General features: G+C 65.3%; 1 protein-coding gene across 7 annotated transcripts in view; it reads right to left on the bottom strand.

Annotated features, from left to right (window-relative positions):
* Positions 1 to 3,465: 3,465 nt before the first annotated feature.
* The window catches only part of GAK (cyclin G associated kinase), a 54,881-nt gene continuing 35,316 nt past the window's right edge, over positions 3,466 to 23,030 (bottom strand). For 6 of the 7 annotated variants that reach the window (XM_041752247.1, XM_041752249.1, XM_041752251.1 and 3 more), the window contains 14 exons: positions 18,826 to 18,959; positions 16,637 to 16,831; positions 16,144 to 16,261; positions 15,734 to 15,813; positions 12,486 to 12,679; positions 11,378 to 11,524; positions 10,695 to 11,159; positions 10,162 to 10,335; positions 9,717 to 9,827; positions 8,621 to 8,737; positions 5,373 to 5,600; positions 4,811 to 4,959; positions 4,065 to 4,241; positions 3,466 to 3,966 (listed from right to left, as the gene is read on the bottom strand). In XM_041752247.1, the coding sequence (XP_041608181.1) occupies positions 3,865 to 3,966; positions 4,065 to 4,241; positions 4,811 to 4,959; positions 5,373 to 5,600; positions 8,621 to 8,737; positions 9,717 to 9,827; positions 10,162 to 10,335; positions 10,695 to 11,159; positions 11,378 to 11,524; positions 12,486 to 12,679; positions 15,734 to 15,813; positions 16,144 to 16,261; positions 16,637 to 16,831; positions 18,826 to 18,959 (2,391 nt within the window). In that variant the 3' untranslated portion in view covers positions 3,466 to 3,864. The remainder of the gene's footprint in view (positions 3,967 to 4,064; positions 4,242 to 4,810; positions 4,960 to 5,372; positions 5,601 to 8,620; positions 8,738 to 9,716; positions 9,828 to 10,161; positions 10,336 to 10,694; positions 11,160 to 11,377; positions 11,525 to 12,485; positions 12,680 to 15,733; positions 15,814 to 16,143; positions 16,262 to 16,636; positions 16,832 to 18,825; positions 18,960 to 23,030) is intronic. The other variant, XM_041752248.1, reaches the window with a different exon arrangement.

The raw sequence follows: 23,030 nt of genomic DNA, 5'->3' as shown, positions 1-23,030 counted from the left end.
TCGTCACCCCGCGCCCCTCCTCTCCAGCTCCCGGGCAGGGGCGCGGCGCCTGGCGGGGCAGAGGCCGGGTGGCGGCCACGCAATGCGCCTGGACAGGGCCGGCCACGGGCCCGGTGTGGGTGGGGATGCGCTGCTTGACCGCTGTGACCTGTGGGGACGTGTGCGTCCTCAGCTTGAGGGACGGGGCGCAGCCTGTTCCCCTGGGGCAGCCGGGGGGCGGCCGGCCTGGGGCCCGGCCAGGGTTTGCTGCCGGGGAGGACGGCCAGTAGAGCCGGCAAAGGGACGGTTGGCATTTCCTGCCCGAGGGTGGGGCCCCTGCAGCTCTGGCTCCTGGCAGGTGAGCCTGGAGCTGGGACGTGGGGCTCGCAGGGGTGCCCGGGGGCGGGGGACGAGGAGGGGATGGAGCAGACGCTGACCTCAGCCCTTGTGGACGGTCACCCATCGGCCGATCCCCACCCGGATCCTGTGCCCTCAACACCCCAGGGGCCCCTCGCCAGCACAGTGACTCCCGGGCAGGCCCGCCTGGACACGGGGGTGAGCGCTGCTCCTGGCCGCGGGGCCGGGCGGAACCGGGGCTGGGGGCACAGCTCAGGATCCGGGCGGAGCCCGCCTGCAGAGCCCCCTGCGGGCAAGGACCCCGACAGCCCAGCAGGCAGTCCAGCTGAGGCTAAAGGCGGGCGGGGCCACCCCCAGCTGGGTGCCCCTCCCTCCCCCCCAGGGCTTGCCCAGGGCTGGGTGGGGGCTTCCAACTGAGTCCGTGGCCCCCAGCCTCCACTGCCCCAAGGCCTCCTGCTGTCCCGGGGCAGCGACACCGACCCGCAGCCTGGGGCCCGGGCAGCCCTCCGTGCGGCCCTGCGGCCAGCAAGGCGAGCGCGGAGCGAGGGGACGGCGCAGGATGGTGAGCTGCGTGCACCTGGCAAGAAGCCGGGCCCAGACCTGCGGGGCGTACGGGGCCGCGGGGAGGCTGGCGCCCCTCCGGGGCTGGCACAGCGCTCCAGCGGTCACAGCCAAAGACCTGAACACGGGGCAGGGCAGGAATGCGGGCGTGTCCCGGGCAGGGGCCCTCACGGCAGCCACCGAGGCAGGCAGCCCGACTCCCGATGCTGCCGTTGGTCCCGACGACGGCCTCATGGGTCCTAACCATTCGCGGACAGTGCAGATCAGCCTCGGAGACAGCCGTGGGCTGGGGGTGGGCGGCGGGACTCCCGCCCCCCCCCCCCAGGAGCCTGCGTCCCACCCGGCGCCGCCGCGCGAGGAACAGCGCGCTCCGTGGCCAGTTGAGAAGCCTGCCTGCGGCTCCCGCGCAGCTGGAGCTGGGCTGTGGCCACGCGTCGGGCCACCTCGGGGGCCCCTGCCCCGCCCGTCCAGCGTGAGTGTGCAGGCCAGGTGCCACCCAGCAGGATTTCCTCCCCGTCCAGGCCTCCCTCACGCCCCGGGGGGCGCGCCCAGCCGCGGGTAAGAGCCTGTGTCCCTCCGTGTGCCCTGCCCTCCCGGCAGCGCCGGCGTCAGGGGCGACCCGACAGGCTGCAGGCAATGGGGTGGGGGCCCTGGGGGCACGGGGATGAGGGCAGAGTCGGGGGCAGGAGGGAACCCCCAGCCCTGCGGCGCTGGCGCCCCGTAATCGTTCACTGTACTCGCACGTATTTCCTGCATCAAGCAGCTGCCAGGAACCAGGCGGGAACAGAACCGAAAGCGGGTTGTTTAAAGGATTTTATTCTTTTAAAAGTCATCTCCACACCTGAGTGGGGCTTGAGCTCACAGCCCTGAGATCAAGCGCCCCGCCCTCTGCCCGAGCCAGCCGGGCCGTGAGGCTGCTTCGTGCCTGGGACCGAGGACACAGCCCCGGTGCCCACGGCCACGCCCAGCCGGTGGGCCCCACGTGGAGACTCGGATCTCAGACCGTCCGTCCCGCAGGAGCTGCAGACACAGGTGCTGGCAGGAAGGAGGGCGCGTCACCAGGCACAAAGACAACCGCCAAGCCCGGCCGGGGCCCCAGAGATGGGGTGGTGCCGGCTGTCGGGGCGGGGAGGGGGGACACACCCCCAGCGGGGCGGCGTCCCCAGGGCCCCGAGGTCGCCGTCACGGGAGAGGCATCTCCTGCAGACCTGGGGCAGGCACGGGGTCCTGGGCTGGTCCCTGACCCGAGCCCACATCCAGATGGGGACTGTGGTGGTGCCCAGGAATCGCCCCTGGCCCCTGACCGTCCTCATCACCCCCAGGTCGGGCCCTGCAGGACACAGAGCAGCCCCCACGCCGGGTCCACAGGCTAGGAGCTCTGTGAGCCGGACGGCGGGAACCTCTGAATGTCACCCCAAGACAGTAAATTAGGGCAAACTACGGGGGCGGAGGGCGGAGGCGGGGTGGCCAGGGCTCGGGAGGGGTCCTGGCGAGTCTGGCCTGGTGCCGGGTCCAGAGCGGCTTTGATGCGGAATCTCTGAAGCTATTTAGGCCGCTCATTATTTGTTGAAGAGCCGGAGGCTAAGAATAGCTGTGAGGGCGTCACAACCCAGGGACTCCGCGCCCGGTGCCCCGTGGGAGCCATCACCTCTGCAAGGACAGACGGCGGCGCGGCGCTCCAGGCTCAGAGCCGCCGGGGCCGGGAGGGGGCGGAGGGGCCAGGCCTGGGGGCCGGGGCAGGCGGGGTCCCACCCAGCATCCTGCCGCCACGAGACCCCCGAGGGATTGCAGGGCGGAGGCCAGAGCCCGTCCTCATGAGGCCTGGGCCGCCCGCCCACCCGCACACCTGCACGGGTGCACACAGGGGCAGGTGGGGTCTGAGCGCAGGTCGGGGTGTCCAGGTCCAGGGCTGGGCTCCCGGCAGCCCCGTGCTCCTCTGCAGTGTCTGCAGGCTCGCACTCTGGCCTAACTCACCTGTGATCCAATCCCACCCAGGAGGCGGGTGGTGGGACCGGGCGTCCCAATGCGTCCAGAATCTTCTGGATCCTTTCCAGCACCACCCTGGACCCAGCAACCAGGGGGCACACAAGCTCTCAGAGGCCTGCCGTGCTGACCCGCATCAGCCTCGGGGCAGGACCAGGATGACCCCAGGACCTTGTGAAGTCACTTCTGACCAAAGCTTCGGGCTGACGTGTGCCCCCTGCCCAAGCCCACGCGCAGTGACCACGCAGACACGGGCACTGGCTTCAACGAGCTTCTCATCAGGTGCCGCGGACGTCCTCAGCAACGGCTTCCGAAGGGCCCGTGTCCGCCCCGCCGTGAGGACGTGGCCGGGTGGGGCGCGGGGACACGGCCAGCGCTGGGGTGTCCGTTCTGGCCACACGCAGGGACTGTGGGGCCCGTCCAGTGCTCGCGGGGAGGGCCGACCCCCAGACCCCGCGGCCCAGAGGGGCCCGAATCCGCGGCTCTCCAGGCAGGGCTCCCGCGCTGCCTTCCGTGGTCGGGGCCGAGAGCAGCCCGACGGTGGCACCGCTGCACAGAGGGGGTCACACGGCGCCAAAACAAGCGTCATCAGAAAATAGTTTAATTATGTACAGGCGGTCGCAGGCTGATCACACACAGGGAGCGGTCGCGCACGGGGCTCGGGGCGGCCGAGCAGACACGCTCTCGAGGCGACGGCCGCTGGACAGACTGACATGAACCACAAACCGTGACAGTTACGGGGGGACGTAATCAACACGTTTCCTTTGGGACCAGAAAAAGAAAAGGAAACTCAGAGGCTTTGGAATGCTTTTTCTTCTCGTGCCGGGGAGCGGCGTCTGTTCCCGACCTGAGGGCGGAGCACAGCGATCCGGGGTGGCCACACCAGCCCACGCCGTGACAGCCGCGGACGGGACGGGACCTTCGAGGTCGAGCTCAGCAGCTTCCGGCTCCGTGAGCCACATGCACAGCCTCGACCGCGACGGCTCAGAAGAGCGGCCGGGAGCCCTGGCTCTCGAACTCGGCCCACGCGTCGTTCAGCTCCATGAAGATCATCTTGGCGTACTGCTCGTAGGGCTGCCCTGCGGCCTGGGGGCCGGACCAGGGGTGCGGAGGCCTCAGACTCGCGGCCGGCAGCACCCCAGCCCAGACCCCGCCCCGCCCCGCCCCGCCCGCCCCGTGCTCACCTTGTCCGGGTGCACCACCAGCACGGCGCGGCGGTACTGCTTCTTCACCTGCCCGGGGGTCACCAGGTCGGCCATGCCCACGGGGGCCCAGCGGCTCTCGCCGTCCCACAGCACGGTGTGCAGGGTCGACAGCAGCGCGCGGATGTTCCTCTCCTTGCCCTCCGTCCACTCCAGGAGCTGTGGGACGCACGGGTGCTCAGACAGCAGACCGGGCCTCGACCCCCTGCCCCCAAGCAGCGGGCATCGTGCCAACGGCTCCACGCACCACCCAGAGCAGAACAAGGTTCTGCCCGCAAGACACTCGGCCTAGGCACGCACCCGACGCCCGGTTTCTGTGTTGATCCCGCCTGGGCACCCCCTGGGCCGGGCCACACACCACTCGCTGCCAGCGGGTCATTCTGAGACAGCCTGCCCCCGCTCCCCCCCATGACTCCCAGGACGTGGGCAGTCACATGACCCACGAGACCACAGCCACCTGCAGGGAGGACCCCCCCCAACCCCTGGACAGAGGAGGCCAGTCACCCTCAACAGGGTCACGTCTGGTGAGTGTAGACGCTGCGGCACTTGGCCATCACCCCATATGCAGCCGAGAAGGCAGGGAGGCGACCGCAGCCCACATGCGGACCAAGACCCTGTGGCGTCCCGGATCGGGTGCTGCACGGGGGGGGGGGGGGGGGGGGGGAGTGCTGCTGGCCGTCGCGTGTGCAGGAGCCCCCACCCCAGAGCCGGCGCCCGCCCAGCCTCACCTTCAGCTTCAGCGGGTCTGCGTCCCTCGCCTGCTCTTGCCGCCGCATCTCGGCCATAGTCCTCGGCCCCTTCCGGTCAGCCTTGGACGAGAAGCCCTGGTGGGACAGCAGGTCCTCAAAGTCGCTCTCGGACACTCTCGGCTTCTGGCCTGGGGGAGAGTGGAGGCTTGGCCACGGACACGGGGTGGGGCCCTGCCCACGGCGCACACGGCGAGACCTGCCCGCACGGCGAGGGGCTGCAGGACGCTGTGCACCTTGCTAACGGGAGGCAGGAGGCAGGCCCCACGCGCACACGGCCCCCAGCCGGCCAACTTGTTTCCAGCCCAACCGCCTGGGAGCCAAGGACAGCTGCGTCCGTCACCTCTGGGGGTCTACCCACGTGTGGCATCCCCGTGACAAACACGGCCGCAGCCCCCGACCACAGACACGAGTGCACCCCAGGGAGCCCCGCTGGGCGAACACAGACCGGGCCTCGCTGGACACTTGCCCAGGGCGGGCTGTTCGCTGGACAAATGGGCAGGACGGTGCCGTGGACACACCGCACCCAGGATACAGGACTCACCGAAGCTGGGGGCCCGGACCCCTCTCTCCTCTCGGCCACCAATCACGCTCACGTTGGCAGCATAGTTAGGCCTTGGCTGCGGACAGGCCTTGGGGGGTGGCTTGGCCTGGGGGGGCCACGGGGTGCCCTGGGCCGGGGGCCGACCCGTCTGCTGCCAGGAGCTGCCACCCGTGGGAGGGGGGGCCGTCTTGGCGCCAAAAGCCCCCGGAGCAAATCCAGCCGGTGAGCCTGGGGAGACAGTTCACAGAGGTTAGCGCCAGAACGCCCGACAGCTGCCGCGTCCCTGGGGAGCTGCTGCGGACAAGGCCCAGGCCCCGGACAACACGCATGTCAGACACCAGGACGGGCGGCCGCCCCGGGGGCAGGGGCCGGCAGGTGCGCGTGCGGACAAGGGCAGGCACGCGGCCCCCGCGCCCCCAGAACGCCCGGCTGCTTCTTCCACTGTTTATCGTGACGCAGACGCTCAGCGAGCCCCACGACCACCTCCGGGGCCCAGGCCCCGCTCACAGCCCTGCCAGCGCCAGGCCGGCGGCGCGTGCACATGGTCACCACGTGCACAGGTTCACCGAAGCACCGCGTCAGGACACCCGGGTGCCCCCTCTCCAGGCCTGTCGTTTCAAGAATGTTCTAGAAACGGGATCAGAGTGGGTAAGCTTTGTGGCTGCTGCTTCTCACTCAGGACCTGCTCCTTTTTACTGCCACGCAGTGTCCACATGGGCTGGGAGGACTCGGGCTGCTTCTGGTCCTGGGCAGGCACAGATCCTGGCCGCTTCTCCGAGATACACGGTCGCTCTACGAGGACTTCCATTAGACCTGGCCGCTCAGCGGCAGAGTGGCCGCGCCATCTCACGTTCCCGCCAGCACTCGGGGCTGCCGTGCTTCCACAGAGGCCCCGCCCCGGGTAGCCCTCGCCACGTGGCCCCAGCGCTGGGTGCCCAGCACCCTGTCCCATGTTCCAAGAGGACGGCTTTTCACCCACCCCCATGCTCACGTACTGTCTGTGCTGTCGGATATGGAGCTCGGAAACATTCTTCCCACCCCACAGCGTGTCCCGTCTTGTGCGCAGTGGATCGTGGTCGAGGTGGCCGTGGCCACAGCTCCAGGGGCTGCTACGGGGCCCTGAGGTTTCCCTGCGTGGGCTTCAGTCTAGGACTGCCGCTGAGCCGTGGCCGTGTGAGGCCTGAGGGTCAGGGCGAGGTCACTTTCCCACCTGCAATGGCCCATCCGCGGCCCTTCGGCTCCGACAGCAGGAGGTGCAGGTTTCGGCAGCCACAGGGTGAGGCCCAGGCAGGGGCTGCAGCCCCCACGCTCCTCTCCCCGCACAGAACCGTCTCAGCCACTCGGGGTTCTCTCCCCAAGAGAACACGACCGTGAGCTTGTCCTGGTCTTGCCCGCAGGGACCGTGCTGAACCTGCAGGCCTGCGCCGTCCTCACCGGGTCGGCGCCTGCGCCCCACACTCCAGTCCCGGTGCCTACCACCAACAGCCCTCCCCTACGCGGCTGGCGGGGCTGCTGACTGCACCAATGACTGCGCCCGCTGGCCGGGAAGCAGGCTCGTTCTGGAACAGACCCGCGGGGTGTGGTATCTGAGGACGACGGTCTCCTGGCGGGTGGTGCTGAGTGCGCGTCCACACAGGAGCACGGGCCCGCACGTCCCTGACGGACTCCGGTCGGGTACCAGGGTACACGAGCTTCCTGAACTCACCTGGGAGACGCTGTGGGCACTGGCGTCCGTTCTTTCCACACCTGGTAGGATTCTCCAACGAAGCCCCCCCAGGACCGGGGCCTCCCTCTTTGGGAGACCTTCAAGTGCGCGTTCCTCTCCTTCGCGGCGGCGGGGACACTCCACACGGGGCCCCATGCTGGCGGACGGGCGCCAGACCTCAGGTTCCACTGCCTCTGTGCCTGCAGGGACGTCCCCGTGTCCTTGCGCGATCGTCCCTTTCAATCTGTCCTGGTGGAGCTCTGCCGGTTTTACGGATTTTTGAGTTTCTTCTTTTCAAAGAACCACGTTTTGTTTCATCGGTTTTCTACTTCGTGTGTTTTGACTCTTCATTATTTCCTTCCGTTTGCTTTGAGTTTTGCCGACTTTTCAGACACCCCAAGGGGAGGGCTCCTGATGCTGACGAGACGGCCGCGTGCACCTGGTTCAGCGCACCGTTCTGTCTCCTAAATAACCCACTGGGTGCTGAATTCGAAGCACATGAAGACTAACGGTGACCCTGCTGTTCCTGATTCCCAGTCCATGCAGTCTCGACGAAGGCCCAGTGCCTGGGAGAAGGGCCGGGACCGCCACGGGGACCTGCCAGCCGTGGTCGCATCCAGCAACTCCAGCGCCGCGCCAACCTCATGTGCTGCTCCATCACCTGTCGAGGGCTCTGACGTCTGCTACTGGAATCTGTTTCTCCTTCCCGCCCGTCAGCTTTCCCAGGACCCCGAGGCCATGTGACGGAGGGTCTGGGGCCCCTGTGCAGCTGAGGGCCAGGCTCCATCCCAAGGATGGGTCACTCGGGACCTGAAAGGTCCTGTGTCCCCCAGCAGGACCCGAGGCCAACAGGAGGCTCTGGGCAGCCTACCCCTGGTGTGAGTGGACACACACAGGCCACGGAGGGAAGCAGGCCACAGGAAAACCCAAACTCCCAGGAACGCCCTCAGAGAGATGACACAGCCTGAAGCGCCAGGAATGTACCAAGATGGAAACTACTGAGAGACCAAGCCCCAGGGGCTCACCCAGATGGATGCAGAACTAGCCCCAGTGTTGCGGGGGGAGGGGAGGGGGCCCTACAGACCCACACCGAGGAAGGTCCATCTCCACACCAACCCGAAGGCTCCTGGGCACCATGAGGGGCTGCGGGGAGCAGCCACAAAGCCCTGGGGAGCACCGCCACCCGCCCCGAGCAATTTGCCTTCCCAGCAGATGTCTCCAGCCTGGACTTCCACCCGCCCGCTGACTGCCAAGGGACAAGAACCTGCTCAGATACTCATGGTCTTGATGCCCCACATGCGTCCCCAGGAGCCAGAGGCACCCCAAGGATATGTCCCCAGGAGGGTCGAGGCCAAAGGCAGCAGGTACAGGCTCTGGGGCGGGGCCATCTCGTCCATCCTTCCACCACACGAAGTCCCCGCTCTCCAGGTGGCCCACATGCGCCTGACGCCACCCAGCGTTGGCGTGGCTCTCAAGCCCCCACAAGGGGGCCGGGGCCAGACAGACTGCACCCTCTTGCCACCCGGTGGGTCCTGCACATCACCTTGAAGGCCAGAACTGAGGTCACCGAGGTCAGCAAAAGGGTCCAGGCTCTGAGACTTGGTCCAGCTCGCGGGGGCACTGGAGGCGGCAGGCTGGCCTCCTGCAGAGAAGAAGGGACCTGGAGAAGCGCAGAGGGTATGAGAAGGCGTGCCGGGGGCTCCTGAGGCCGCATCGGCTACTGTCTGTGCCCACAGCAGCCCTAGACGCGGCCGCACGCCAGCCCGGGACGCCTCTTTCCGGCAGCCAGCCTGCCGGTTCACGTCGCCCTGACCCTGGAGTCCCACGTCCCCACACCCGGGTGGAGTGCACGCGGGCTTCAGCACATTCCTCATGAGGGCGTGAGCTGCAGAGTAGCCTCCACGTAAGACACCGTAGCATCTGTGCGAGTCACCACCACACGGCCCATGATGACCTCACACAGGCCTTACACGCGGTGGCTCTTGCTACATAGAGAGCTCTTAGAAGTTAACTAGAAACCGCTGAATCCCAAGGGTGCCCGGTGGCTCAGGCGGTTAAGTGTGCGACCCTTGGTCTCAGCTCAGGTTGTGATCTCAGGGTCGTGAGATTGAGCCCCACACCCGGCCCTGAGCTCAGGGGGGTCTGCTGGAGACTCTCTCCCCCTCTCTGTCTGCCCCCCCACTAATAAGTACACACAAATAACACCTTTAAAAAAACTGAACTCCCTCTGTAAAAAAAATACAAGTAACTAGAAACACACAAAATAACAGCTGACCTCATTCCTCCTGAAAAAATGCAAATGAAAAGACAGTATCTGTACGTCAGCGTTGGGCCCTCGGGAGAGCCTCAGGCTGGGGGCTGCCCCGGGCAAACACGTCCGTGAGCAGTACCCTGGGGCGCACGGCGCACAGGCCTTCCACGGCACTCCCTCCCGGGGCGCTCCCAGGGGGGAAGGAAGGGCCTGGCCCTGAGACCCAGCCGTGGCACAGATGAACCACAGGACAGGGGACCCCTCGCAGCCCACACTCCTCCGGCAGTGGGGTCCCTGGCACGTCACACATGACACACATGCACACGTGTGCGCCAGGCCCCAGCAGAGGCCCGCCCGAGAACCTGTCTCCACGGGGCTGGGCTCGTACCTTCTGCAGCAGCTGCGGGGGCCGGCGCCTCGGCCCAGGCCTCCCACCCCCCCAGCAGATCCGGGTGGCTGGTGGAGGCCGTCATCTTGCCGGGCTCTGCTGGTAGATCTCCTGCAAAGACAGCAGCACTGCCTGGGTGTCCTCTGGGAAGCTGGGAGGGCACCTGCTGCCCCCAGGGGCTACACTGTGCTCCGACCACACTGATCCACTCCCTTGGCCCCCAGGGGCCCGAGGGTGTGTCGCGTGACCACTGAACGGACCAACTGACAAAGAGAGCCGCTGTTCATAGAGCAACAACCGTCCACACGTCTAAGAGCTCCCCACGCCGAGTCCAGCCACACGGATCGAGGCTGCGTGCCAGTGCCCCCAGAAACCTCCTTCCGCCCTCCTGAAACCCAGCGGAGTGCCCAGGGCAGACGCTCTGAGCCCACTGCAGGAAGCTTACCCAGGTGCAGGAAGTCGGTGCTGCAGGCGGGCGGTGGGGCGCTGTGGGTGGACGGGAAGGACGCAGGCGCGGTGGCAGGAGATTCCGAATGAAGAAATTCACCGAACAGGTCAGGCTGGGAGCACGGCTGGGTGTTGGGCCCAGATGGCAGCAGGAGAGGGTCAAAGGGGTCGGCTGCGGGAGGACACCCAACAAGCGGGGAGGTGAGGCTCTGCTAGGCGTCTCCCGACAGCATCAGCCACCAAGCTGAGCAGGGCCCGCCAGCACCAGGGCCTCTCAGACCCAGTGCAGGGAGAGGCGGCCCGGGAGGGACAGGGTGGCAGGTCCTGGAGCAGGAGGGGCCTCGGGAGCCCACCCTGCAGAGTAGCAGCCTCCTCCAGCACGCCGGGCTGGGCTGCGCCTCCAGCGGGTGAGGGTGGCCGAGGGGCCAGGCTGACCCCACCCCAACCGTCCTCAGCAGACCCTCCCGGGGAGCCCTGACAGCAAGGCCACACGACCGCTTGCCCCGCTGGACACTGGACGGACTAACGTACCAGCTGGCCCCTCGCGGGGAGGGCTCTGTGCGCTCGAGGAGGGGGCTGGGCTTGCGAAGAGGAGGGGAGCCTCTTCACCCAGCAGGTCACCCGGGGGCACCTCCGGAGCAGCGTCAGGGCCCCCCAGGAGGCGGCTGAGCAGGTCGGCGGTGCTGGGGGCTGCCCCACTGGCCTGCACAGGGGGGGCCAGCCCAGCCTCGGCATGCAGCCCCAGGAGGTCGACACTGTCCTCCTGCCGCGTGGGCTCCTGCGGTGTGGCCGGTGTGGCCCCATCAAAAATCAACTCTCGCTCTGGCAGCCTCGCCGCTGGCCCTGGCGTGTCCTCATCTGCTGCGTCCCTGCTCTCGGTGGATGGTGTGGCTGCTTCCTCATCCGAAGGCTCACTCCCACCTGCATCCTCGGCCAGGGTTGATGGGTTCTCCTTGGCAAAGTGACTTTCTGGACTCGTCTCTGTATCTTTCTCCTCTGAAAAGCACAGCAAACAGGACAGCAGGGTGAGGCGACGTCGGAAGCCCCAGAGCGGAGGATCTAAACGGCCGAGCAGGGTGGAGGCGTTCAGGCCCAAGGGGCGACGACACGCAGGTGAGGCCCGGCAAGCCAGCACTTCCCGCAGATGCCGTCCCAGCGCGAACGGCTGTGGCAGCTGCTCCCGCAGCAAGATTCCTGGAGGTGCCCACACCCACCGTGCCAATCCAGCGTGTGGAGGAAGTGGCTGGTGTCAGTGCCGCTGCTCTGTGGTGAATCAGACTCCGTGGGCTCCGCGTCCAGGGACCCCGCCTCGGCGTCATACTGAGCGGTGGAGCCGGGCTGCCTGGGGAGCTCCGGCTTCCCTGCCGAGGAGAAGGCCATGTCAGGAGCCCAGCCCAGGCTGCCGCACCGCCCACAGCAGCCAGCAAGGGAGCCCCGGCCTGCAAAGTGCCTGGTGCAGGGGCCAGCCACACACCCAGGGCCTGGGTCCCCACACCAGGAATCTGTCCTGACGACCAGGGAGTCCAGGCTGTGAGCAGCAGCCAGTGCCGGCTCGGAGGCTGCCCCATGCGCACACCCCACGGGCACACCGTACAGACTCACTCCATGCGCACACCCCACACCACATGGGCACACCCCACACCACACACCTGCACACCGTACAGGCACACAGCATGTGCACACCCCACTCACACACTCCATGCATGTGCACACCCCACGTTGCACTCCCCATGCCACACATGCACACCCTGCAGGCACACTACAGGCACACACCACATGCACACCCCACGGACAGACACTCAGCTGTCCTCACATAAGAGAACATGAAGTCTGCAAACCAAGAACCAGGGACCATGAGCCCTGCCCCCCACGGGTGGCTCATACCCCTTTCCCTGACTGCTCACGAGATGACCAACCTGGAGCAGGACTCCACCCCCTGTGCCTTGTGGGCTCAGAACAGAGCCTTGACTTCTTCCAGGTGCATTTAAAACAGATGTGCAACCAGAAAACGAGCCCTCTGACCACGCAAGAGATGCCAACCGGACCCTCCCGGTGGGGCCCAGATGACTCCCCAGGGCAGGGGCTACCTGGGGTCCTGGGGGGGATGGGAGCAGCCATGCTGTGTGAACCCCAGGAAATGCGAGCACATGAGGCATGAAAGCTGATGTCAGGGACGGCCCCACGGGGGGCTCTGGGCCTCCCTATGCCCTGTGCGTGACCAACACGGGAACGGGGGCAAGTTCGCCCCCGACAGTTTCTGGTGATGGCAGCAGATGTCAGAACAGCATTGCCTGCCGTGTGTCTGAAATTCACGGATCTCACCAAATTTAGACAGAATGTCTTGCTGCTCCTCTCGGCTGGAAAACAGGATTTTGGGGTTGAGCCCCCTCATGCTGGTGCTCTCCCAGGGTGGGGCCTCCCGGCTGGGCCTGTCTCTGGGCTCCACCTCCACCTCCACGTTCACTTGGAATAAATCTGGGTATTTCTCCTGAATGTCACACGCATCAAGGTCATACCTGCAGTTGGAGGCCAGACGCCAGGTAGTTAGGAAGGACCTTCGTGAGTCCGTCACCCCACGTTAACCAGAAGAATGAGTGCAAGCGGCATGTGTGCTCACAGGGCAGGCATGCTGGCAGGGACGCTGCCCCTCTGGCAGAGGAGCACTGGTGGCCCTCACCCCTCATGGCCCGGGATCTAGATCGGGCACTCGGGGGTCTTAAATGCATGTTTCTATAAAACGACGCAGTCCACCCTGGCAAAATTCCCCAACTCTTCACAGGTACCCACGAAACCAAGGCCTCCAGGGCACCCTGCAGAAGGGGAGTGGCCGGGGACGGCAGTGGGAGACAGGACAAGGAAAAAGCATGTGCAAGACCACACCTGGCTTGTCCCTGGCTCCAAGCATTTCTAAGGCGCCACCTGCGGGGCTGGCGGTGGGGGCTGTGGCCACCAGGTCCCTGAAGCCGATTCTGGGGTCTATACCTCTCCAGGGATTCCAGTATTTTCCCCTCGTGTCCCCTAAAACTATCTCTGGTAACATTCTCACATGTTGACAAGCCCTGTTCCCAGCCGGGCAGCAGGCCCCCAGCCTTGGTCTTTGAGCCCACCTAACGTCTCTGGGTGTGACTTACTGTTTCAAAAGGGGCAGCGGGCCCTGAGTGACCCAAGCTCTGGAAGGAGGGGCCCTTGGTGCTCTGTGACGTCCACGTAGCACCTATGATCCGGGCAGCAGGGCCGCAGACTTGGGGGTGGATGTGGTCAGTGTGGGTGGAAAAGCCTAGCACCTTGATCTTACTTCCGTGGACTCAACGAAATAAAGTCAGCGAGCGTGCGTGACCCTGACGTGTAACAACCGCTGGTTTCAGTCCTTCCGGCTCCTCCAAAGACAAAGCTACCTTTGCACAAGGGGAGGAAACACAACGGAGCAGGTGTGCTGGCAAAAACAGCCTCAGCCCAAAGCTGCTGCTCCTCCACGTGCCACACGCCCTCCTCAGGCTACAGCGCCCTCTGCCCAGCTCGGGGGCCACTGTGCACTTTCCTCCTCCCTAGGTCGGGCACCCGCAACAAGCAGAGATGCAGGCCACCACGCCACCAGGCGGGAGCGGCTCCCGGGGGAACCACAGCAGGAAGCCCAGAGGCAGCCACGTCGTTAAGGGGGAGTGCAGCAGCCGGCCAGGACCAGCGGAGGCGTAGACCCCCAACCACAAGGAAGGAGCGAGGCAGGGGTCCACACAAAGGAGCACATGACCTCTGCAGGCTCAGCTCCACGAGCAACAGGGCCTTGGGGGCAGCTCTGGGCACCACACTGGTGCCCACCCATCCCCACCCCCGTCCTGGCTGGTCCCTAAGGACGGCCTCTGGGGCCGGGCCTGCCCAGCTTACCCAGCAGGCCAGTGAGGAAACAATGAGGGTCTGTGAGCACGGCCATGACCTCCATGACCCCGCCCTGCACTTCAGGAGGCACAGCCCAGGGGCGGACAGGCGTGGGAGGAAACACAAATGCTGCCGTGTGTCACGGACTGCAATCCTGTCCACCTGGGCACACTGGGGACCCTCCCTCAGTGACAGGAGGTCTCAGCGAGAACAGCCCCGCTCCAAGTTCTTTCCTCAAGCCGTCCTGCGGCAACCGCCTCTCTGCAAAGGGGTCCTGCCCACAGAAGACGCGTTCCTGCTCAATCAGGTAACTCGACAACTTTCTCACCTGATAGCCATTTTTGGAGGCATCGCACACACAGTAACATACGGACCTACGTGCACAGCTCGGTCAAGTTCTGTGCTTGCGTACCAGGACGTTGTGGAAAAAAATGCCCTCTCCAGCCCCGACATAGATCCCCATGTCTCTCCACACCAGACTCTCAGAGGAAGCCACTCCCTGGTCCACCAGAGGTCAGAGCTGGGTCCTCCCCAGTCCTCATATTCCCCTTATTTACTGGGTAGGAAACAGGCACAGGGTCTGCAGAATTCAAGTCCTGGGCAGCTGCAGGCAGTGGTCTCCAGAGCTGCTCCATCAGCTCTCCTTTCGCCCTGGAACGACGCTTCTGCTTGGGGGGGAGTGTGTGTGTGTGTGTGTGTGTGTGTGTGTGTGTACGCCACAAGGGGAAAGAACACCAGCTGGAATCAAAACACCCCCGGGCCATCCGGGTGGCACAGCTGGTCAGTGTCCAACTCTTGGTTTTGGCTCAGGTCTGAATCTCAGGATCATGAGGTCACAGGCTCGTGCTGGGCAGGGAGTGTGCTGGAGACTCTCTCCCCCTCCCTCTGTTCAAGATGCCTGCCAAGCAGACTTGTCCTGCTGCCTGAGCGCTCGGCCTCAAACCTTTTTTTTTTTTTTTTTAAATATTTATTTACTTACTTATTCTGAGAGAGAGAGAGACAAAGACAGAGACAGAGAGAGATAGAGGGGAAAGCAGGTTCCATGCAGGAAGCCTGACATGGGTCTCGATCCCGGGACTCCAGGATCACGCCCCTGGCTGCAGGCGGTGCTAAATTGCTGCGCCACCAGGACTGCACCCCTCGGCCTCAAACCTAAGCTGTGCAATACCACCGAGCGCTGGGGGGAGGTGTGTGTGCTAGGCCCTGACGAGTTATTCTAACCTGCTAAAGGACCCGGGAACACGGTAAGTTAAAGAGCCCCAGCTAGGTCAGGACGCTTATCCCCGGCTCTAAGTACTTCTGATGTCTCTAACCCCAGATGGTGAACTTGTCTTCATCACCCAGACCTCAACCTAGCAGAGCACTCTGCCATCCTTGGGACTCGGCGTGTTAACCAGCAATGGACACCTGTTCGCCTGGTTAAACCACATCCAGGGCACAAGTGGCTGCGCTCTAACGGGAAACACCGCAGGCCAGTCCCAGGTCACGGAGGGGCACGCTGGTAGCCACCAAGGCCCAACGAAGGCACCACATGCTGTGTACTAGGCAAACTCAGAGGTGGGGAAAGACCTAAACTGAGTTCAGTGCGGCGACCCAGCCACGCACGAACCACAGCGCGCGGCCAGTGTCCAGTGCACGGCAGGTGGGCACGATGCACCCGACCCTCCCGACCTCTCCCACGTGCAACACCCACATACTTTGCAAACTTCACGGTAGTCGCATTCCGAGGCACAAACCCCGTGTGGAACTGGACCTGGAACATCTTCATGGATGCCACCTGCAGACAGAAAGCAGACGGGAGACCCTCGAGCTGGGAAGGGAATACCAGACACTCAGGCAGCAGACGCCTCACAGCTGACGGCTGAGTCGTGCACCACTCCAGGTACTGCAGACACACAGACGGTGGGACAGAACCCCCCAACGTCGGCTTCTCCGGGTCTGAGGTCGGGCAGCAGACGGCACCCAGTGGTGTAGGGAGCTCCAGGTGTTTCGGGCTAAAATCCTCGCTGCCTCGCGCCACACAAGGTGGTTCTCACTGGACACTGGGCCAGGGACCCTCCACCAGAACCCACGGTGACAGCCCAGGGTGGCCCGAGCACCCACGTACCTTGGCCTGCAGTCTTCCTCCCAGGGTGGACCTGGCATGGTAGATGATAATGAGCACGTCCCCTTGCACTGTTATGCCCAGGGGAATGACTGCTTTGCCATCCTCGATTCTGAAATCCCTAAAGAGCAGAATGACGAGAAAAGGTTCACTGAAGTCACAAGCAGCTTCCAGAGAAGGGTGGCCTGGAAGGAGGAGGTGCTCGGGCAACCACTTCGACCTCCCTAGAGCACCAACACTTGGATCCACACGTTCTTATTCTGCTGGTTTTGCTACCAAATTACTCTGGGAAGGGGTGCTGCTCCAGGAACACCTAAGAAGCTACTCGCCGGCACGCTGGTCACGGGAACCTCCCACGCCTGGCGCCCGCCGCCTGGCCCTGGGGTGGGCCTCGGCACCCGTCCAAAGCCCTGGCAGACGTTCTCCTTACTAGCCTCCCAAGGAGGGAGGGCGAGTGAATCCGACGGCTGTGGCGCCGGGAAGGCCCTGAGCTCACCTCATCTTGTCGTACTCCTGAGACGTGGTGGTCACGCGCTCGTCCCCCACGTAGACCTCGCAGAAGGGCCTGCAGCCATTTCTCTGCTTGCTGAACAGGGGCACGGGTGTCATGACCACGGCTTTCACCAGGATGGGCTTGCTATGGGGTGTGATGGGCTCCTCGGCCACCATGTCACACATGTACTCGATGTACCTGCAGGGGCCAGAGGCACGCCACGTCACCCGCCTGCCGCCGCCCCGAGGCCCCGGCCAGCTCACCCCGGCTCCCGACACACCGTGGGACCGTGTCCGTGGAGCAGTCTACTCTAGTTTCATCTCACAGATCTCATGTGATTTTCATTCAGTTTAAAATATTTTTAAACTTCCCTTGAGACTTTTTCTTTGACTCCCAGTAATACAGAAGTGGATAAATGTTGAAAACCTTAAGGATCTTTCCAGCTATCCATCTTTTCAGTTTGAAAGCCACCTCCACATGCCACATGGGGCTCAAACTCACGACCCTGAGGGAGAGCTGCGTGCTCCCGATGCAGCCGGCCAGGCGCTTGTCTGTTACCCGTTTCTGGTGAGATCCTATCACGAACACACTTTGCACGACTGCTGCCCTGCGTGTGCTGCAGCTTCATGGCCCAGGATGCGACCTTCCTTACCGAATGGTCCACGAGCACTCAAAAGGAACGAGTGTTTTCTGGTTGCTGGGCAGAAGGCCTAGAGACGTCGTCCAGAGGGTCCCCTGCAGCGCTCCGTCCGCTGCCGAGGAAGGAATGCAGGTGCCTACACTACCATCTCCCTTTCAATTGTGTTTTCTGCTCACAAACCTGGGATCTGCTCTCACTGTCTCGCTCCTCTAGCTCTCCCGGTGGTGTTCTCAGCACCCGCAGGGGCACACATCAGGCATCTGTCCCTGGTCTTGTGTGACGCCTGTCCCCTTGAGATGGGGAAGGAGTGGTGACCGGCTTCCACGAGGCAGGAGAGAAGGGCGCTGCATCACGCTGCATCGCGCCAGCAGACCTGCTGGGGGACACCCCTCCCCAACGTGCTCACAGCACAAGGTCGAGATGTCGACACCCCATCAGAGCAGCGAGTCCCACCACAGCCTGAGTGAGCCCGGAAGCGGTGTGCAAGGGAGCAGCACACTGCTGGGTGAGGCTCACACCACCACACGGCCTGACTGCACCTCGACAGCAGCCGCAGGGAGCGAGCATGGACTTCTGCCCCACAGCAGCCAAGAAGTGCGGGTGGGCTGCGCAAGCCGCTGCTGTGGTGACGACCCGGGCAGCACCCAGACCGCCCGCTCCATGGGACAGCAGGAGCGAGCTCTTCCAGACGGATGCTGCTGGGCCCTGCGCTTTCCCAGGGTCACGATCCTCCCGTGAACCGGCCCTCGGAGACCACGCTTGCGCGCCTGCGGCGATGGCTGGCCTCTACTGCACTGTCTTGCTGTTTCCTGTTCCTCGTCGTTCTTCCTTGGTCTTTCCTTGCAGGAAGTGAGATTCTTAACGACCTCGCCGACCTCCCGTGCTGACTTACTAACTCTGGTGCATAAACCTCTACCGGCTGCCCTGGGGATTCCGACAGCGCTGACGTGCTTTGCACCTCCGCCTCCTTCCACTGGCGACCTTCGAGCTGCGTGTGGTCTCAGCCGACGGGGATGGCGTACGCAGTCCTCAGCGGGTTTTCTGCATGTCTGTTTTGTGTCCTCTGAGCTTTGGGGGTTTGGCGTCTCGTTATCTTTGGGAATTTTTTGGGAATATGTGGGGTCCACGTGCTGCCTCCCGACTGTTCTGCCTCCTGCAATGGCCCGGCAGGCCTGGCTGCTCCGGCCCCTGCCCGCAGCTGCCGGTGAGCCTGAGGAAGGCGGTCTTGGCCGCCACAGCCACTCCCATGTCCGGCATCTGCCTTCTAGTCGCACAGTTCCCATCTTTGCTGAAGTGCCTGCGTGCACCCGCATCCTGCCTGCCTTCTTCATCAAGGCCTTCAACACATTAATCAGTTACTGCAAACTCCCCTCAGACACCTGGGCTTACCCTGACGCCGCCCAGACCCGTCTGTCCCTCCAGATGCCAGCCAGATTCATGACGACGGACCCGACCCAGCCTGGGCGGCCTCACCCACTTGTGTGCACCAGCCCCAGGCTTCCAACCTCCTGGGGCTGAGGCCGCATCCCTCTCCCGAGGGGACCCACAGTACCTCTTGTGGGATGGCCAAATGCCCGGCGGGCAGCGCTTCATGCTGAACATGTACACGGCTGCCTCCGCGGTGCTGAACAGGCGGCAGAAGCACAAGAAGGAGCACACGGCGACCGCAGACGCAGCTCTCCCGTCCTAGGGTGAACGGCAAGCCGTGTGAGCGAGAAGCTCCCAAACCACACACCTCCTTCCCGTCTCAGCACGTACATAAAGGAGACAGGGCTAGGAGCACATAAGAACACTGGATGGTCAGCTGGCTGCTCCTGCTGGACACTGATCACCCCCCCTGCACCTCACGCCCACCCGTATGCTCCACACAAATTCCTACCAAATCCTTTCCATCAACCCTCTTGGCAGGATTTTTGTCAACAAGAGAATGGTGGCAGCGATGTTCCTGGGCCATTTTGGCCAGTGCCCCACTTTCCAAAACACCTAAGAACCTAGAGTTGGAGGACGTAGGAGAAGACGCGGGGTTGTAAGAGAAGAAACAGAGGAAGAAAAGGGAGTAAGGAGGGACACAGGGGCAAGGACATAGGGGCAGAGACGGGGGTTGCTGGGGAGATGGGGATCGGAGGAGAGAAACGGCTGACGTACGGGAGATGGGGACGTCGGGGGAGAGACAGGTGACGTCGGGGCGGGGCAGAGACGGGGGAGGTAGGGGGAGAGACGGGGGACGTAGGGGGAGAGACGGGGGAGGTCGGGGCAGGGACGGGCGATGTAGGGGCAGAGACGCGGGACGTAGGGGCAGAGAGGGGGGAGGTAGGGGCAGAGACGGGCGAGGCAGGGGAGAGACGCGGGACGTAGGGGAGAGACGCGGGACGTAGGGGCAGAGACGGGCGACGGAGGGCAGAGACGCGGGAGGTAGGGGCAGGGAGGGGGGAGGTAGGGGAGAGACGGGCGACGTAGGTGAGAGACGCGGGACGCAGGGGCAGAGACGGGCGACGTAGGGGCAGAGACGCGGGACGTAGGGCAGAGACGGGGGACGTAGGCGCAGAAACGGGCGACGAAGGGGGAGAGACGGGGGACGTAGGGGAGAGACGGGGGATGTAGGGGCAGAGACGGGCGACGTAGGGGCAGAGACGCGGGACGTAGGGGCAGAGACGCGGGACGTAGGGGCAGAGACGGGGGACGTAGGGGCAGAGAGGGGGGAGGTAGGGGCAGAGACGGGCGACGTAGGGGAGAGACGCGGGACGTAGGGGCAGAGACGGGCGACGGAGGGGCAGAGACGGGGGACGTAGGGCAGAGACGGGCGACGTAGGGGAGAGACGCGGGAGGTAGGGGCAGGGAGGGGGTAGGTAGGGGAGAGACGGGCGACATAGGGGAGAGACGCGGGACGTAGGGGCAGAGACGCGGGACGTAGGGGCAGAGACGGGCGACGAAGGGGGAGAGACGGGGGACGTAGGAGCATAGACGGGGGACGTAGGGGCAGAGACGGGCGACGTAGGGGCAGAGACGGGCGACGTAGGGGCAGAGACGGGCGACGTAGGGGCAGAGACGGGGGAGGTAGGGGCAGAGACGGGCGACGTAGGGGAGAGACGGGGGACATAGGGCAGAGACGGGCGACGTAGGGGAGAGACGCGGGACGTAGGGGCAGAGACGGGCGACGTAGGGGCAGAGACGGGCGACGTAGGGGCAGAGACGGGGGAGGTAGGGGCAGAGACGGGCGACGTAGGGGAAAGACGGGGGACGTAGGGCAGAGACGGGCGACGTAGGGGAGAGACGCGGGAGGTAGGGGCAGGGAGGGGGGAGGTAGGGGAGAGACGGGCGACGTAGGTGAGAGACGCGGGACGTAGGGCAGAGACGGGGGACGTAGGGCAGAGACGGGGGACGTAGGGGCAGAGACGGGCGACGGAGGGGGAGAGACGGGGGACGTAGGGGCAGAGACGGGGGACGTAGGGGCAGAGACGGGGGACGTAGGGGCAGAAACGGGCGACGAAGGGGGAGAGACGGGGACGTAGGGGGAGAGACGGGCGACGAAGGGGGAGAGACGGGGGACGTAGGGAGAAGGGGACGGGGAGAGCTGCGGGACGTAGGGCAGAGACGGGGGAGGTAGGGGCAGAGACGGGCGAGGAGGGGAGAGACGGGGACGTAGGGGCAGAGAGCGGGACGGTGGGGAGAGACGGGGACGGTAGGGCAGAGACGGGGAGGTAGGGGCAGGAGGGGGAGGTAGGGGAGAGACGGGCGACGTAGGGAGAGACGCGGGGACGCAGGGGCAGAGACGGGCGACGAAGGGGGAGAGACGCGGGACGTAGGGCAGAGACGGGGGACGTAGGGCGCAGAGAACGGGGACGAAGGGGGAGAGACGGGGGACGTAGGGGAGAGACGGGGGACTGTAGGGGCAGAGACGGGGACGTAGGGGCAGAGAGCGGCGACGTAGGGGCAGAGACGCGGGACGTAGGGCAGAGACGGGGGACGTAGGGGCAGAGAGGGGGAGGTAGGGGCAAGAGACGGGCGACGTAGGGGAGAGACGCGGGGAGTAGGGGCAGAGACGGGCGACGGAGGGGCAGAGACGGGGGACGTAGGGCAGAGACGGGCGACGTAGGGGAGAGACGCGGGAGTAGGGTCAGGGACGGGGAGTAGGTGGGGAGAGACGGGGGACATAGGGAGAGAACGGGACGTAGGGCAGAGACGGGGACTAGGGCAGAGACGGGGACGGAGGGGGAGAGACGGGGGACGTAGGGGCAGAGACGGGGGACGTAGGGGCAGAGACGGGGGACGTAGGGGCAGAGACGGGGGACGTAGGGGCAGAGACGGGCGACGTAGGGGCAGAGACGGGGGAGGAAGGGGCAGTGACGGGCGACGTAGGGGCAGAGACGCGGGACGTAGGGGCAGAGACGGGCGACGTAGGGGCAGAGACGGGCGACGTAGGGGCAGAGACGAGGGACGTAGGGGCAGAGACGGGCGACGTAGGGGCAGAGACGGGGGAGGTAGGGGCAGAGACGGGCGACGTAGGGGAGAGACGCGGGACGTAGGGGCAGAGACGGGCGACGTAGGGCAGAGACGGGCGACGTAGGGGCAGAGACGGGGGAGGTAGGGGCAGAGACGGGCGACGTAGGGGAGAGACGGGGGACGTAGGGCAGAGACGGGCGACGTAGGGGAGAGACGCGGGAGGTAGGGGCAGAGACGGGCGACGTAGGGCAGAGACGCGGGACGTAGGGGCAGAGACGGGGGACGTAGGGCAGAGACGGGGGACGTAGGGGCAGAGACGGGCGATGGAGGGGGAGAGACGGGGAGGTAGGGGCAGAGACGGGGGAGGTAGGGGCAGAGACGGGGGACGTAGGGGCAGAGACGGGCGACGTAGGGGAGAGACGGGAGATGTAGGGGGAGAGACGGGGGACGCAGGGGCAGAGATGGGGGACGTAGGGGAGAGACGGGAGATGTAGGGGCAGAGACGGGCGACGTAGGGGCAGAGACGGGCGACGTAGGGGCAGAGACGCGGGACGTAGGGGAGAGACGGGCGACGTAGGGGAGAGACGGGGGAGGTAGGGGCAGAGACGGGGGAGGTAGGGGCAGAGACGGGGGAGGTAGGGGCAGAGACGGGGGAGGTAGGGGCAGAGACGGGGGACGTAGGGGCAGAGACGGGCGACGTAGGGGAGAGACTGGAGATGTAGGGGGAGAGACGGGGGACGCAGGGGCAGAGACGGGGGAGGTAGGGGCAGAGACGGGGGACGTAGGGGCAGAGACGGGGGACGTAGGGGAGAGACGGGAGATGTAGGGGGAGAGACGGGGGACGTAGGGGCAGAGATGGGGGAGGTAGGGGCAGAGACGGGAGATGTAGGGGGAGAGACGGGGGACGTAGGGGCAGAGACGGGGGACGTAGGGGCAGAGACGGGGGACGTAGGGGAGAGACGGGAGATGTAGGGGGAGAGACGGGGGACGTAGGGGCAGAGACGGGGGACGTAGGGCCTGAGACGGGCGACGTAGGGGCGAGACGGGCGACGTAGGGGAGAGACGGGGGAGGTAGGGGCAGAGACCGGGAAGGTAGGGGGAGAGACGGGCGACGTAGGGGCAGAGACGGGGGAGGTAGGGCGAGAGACGGGCGACGTAGGGGCAGAGACGGGGGAGGTAGGGGGAGAGACGGGCGACGTAGGGGACGCCGGGCGACGTAGGGGAGAGCCTGGCGACGTAGGGGCAGAGACGGGCGACGTAGGGGCGAGACGGGCGATGTAGGGGGAGAGACGGGGGACGTAGGGGCAGAGATGTGGG

Source organism: Vulpes lagopus, chromosome 4 (genome assembly GCF_018345385.1).
Source record: "Vulpes lagopus strain Blue_001 chromosome 4, ASM1834538v1, whole genome shotgun sequence".
NCBI lineage: Eukaryota > Metazoa > Chordata > Mammalia > Carnivora > Canidae > Vulpes > Vulpes lagopus.
Note: the sequence above shows the minus strand (reverse complement) of the source record. Positions and strands in the feature narration are given on the sequence as shown.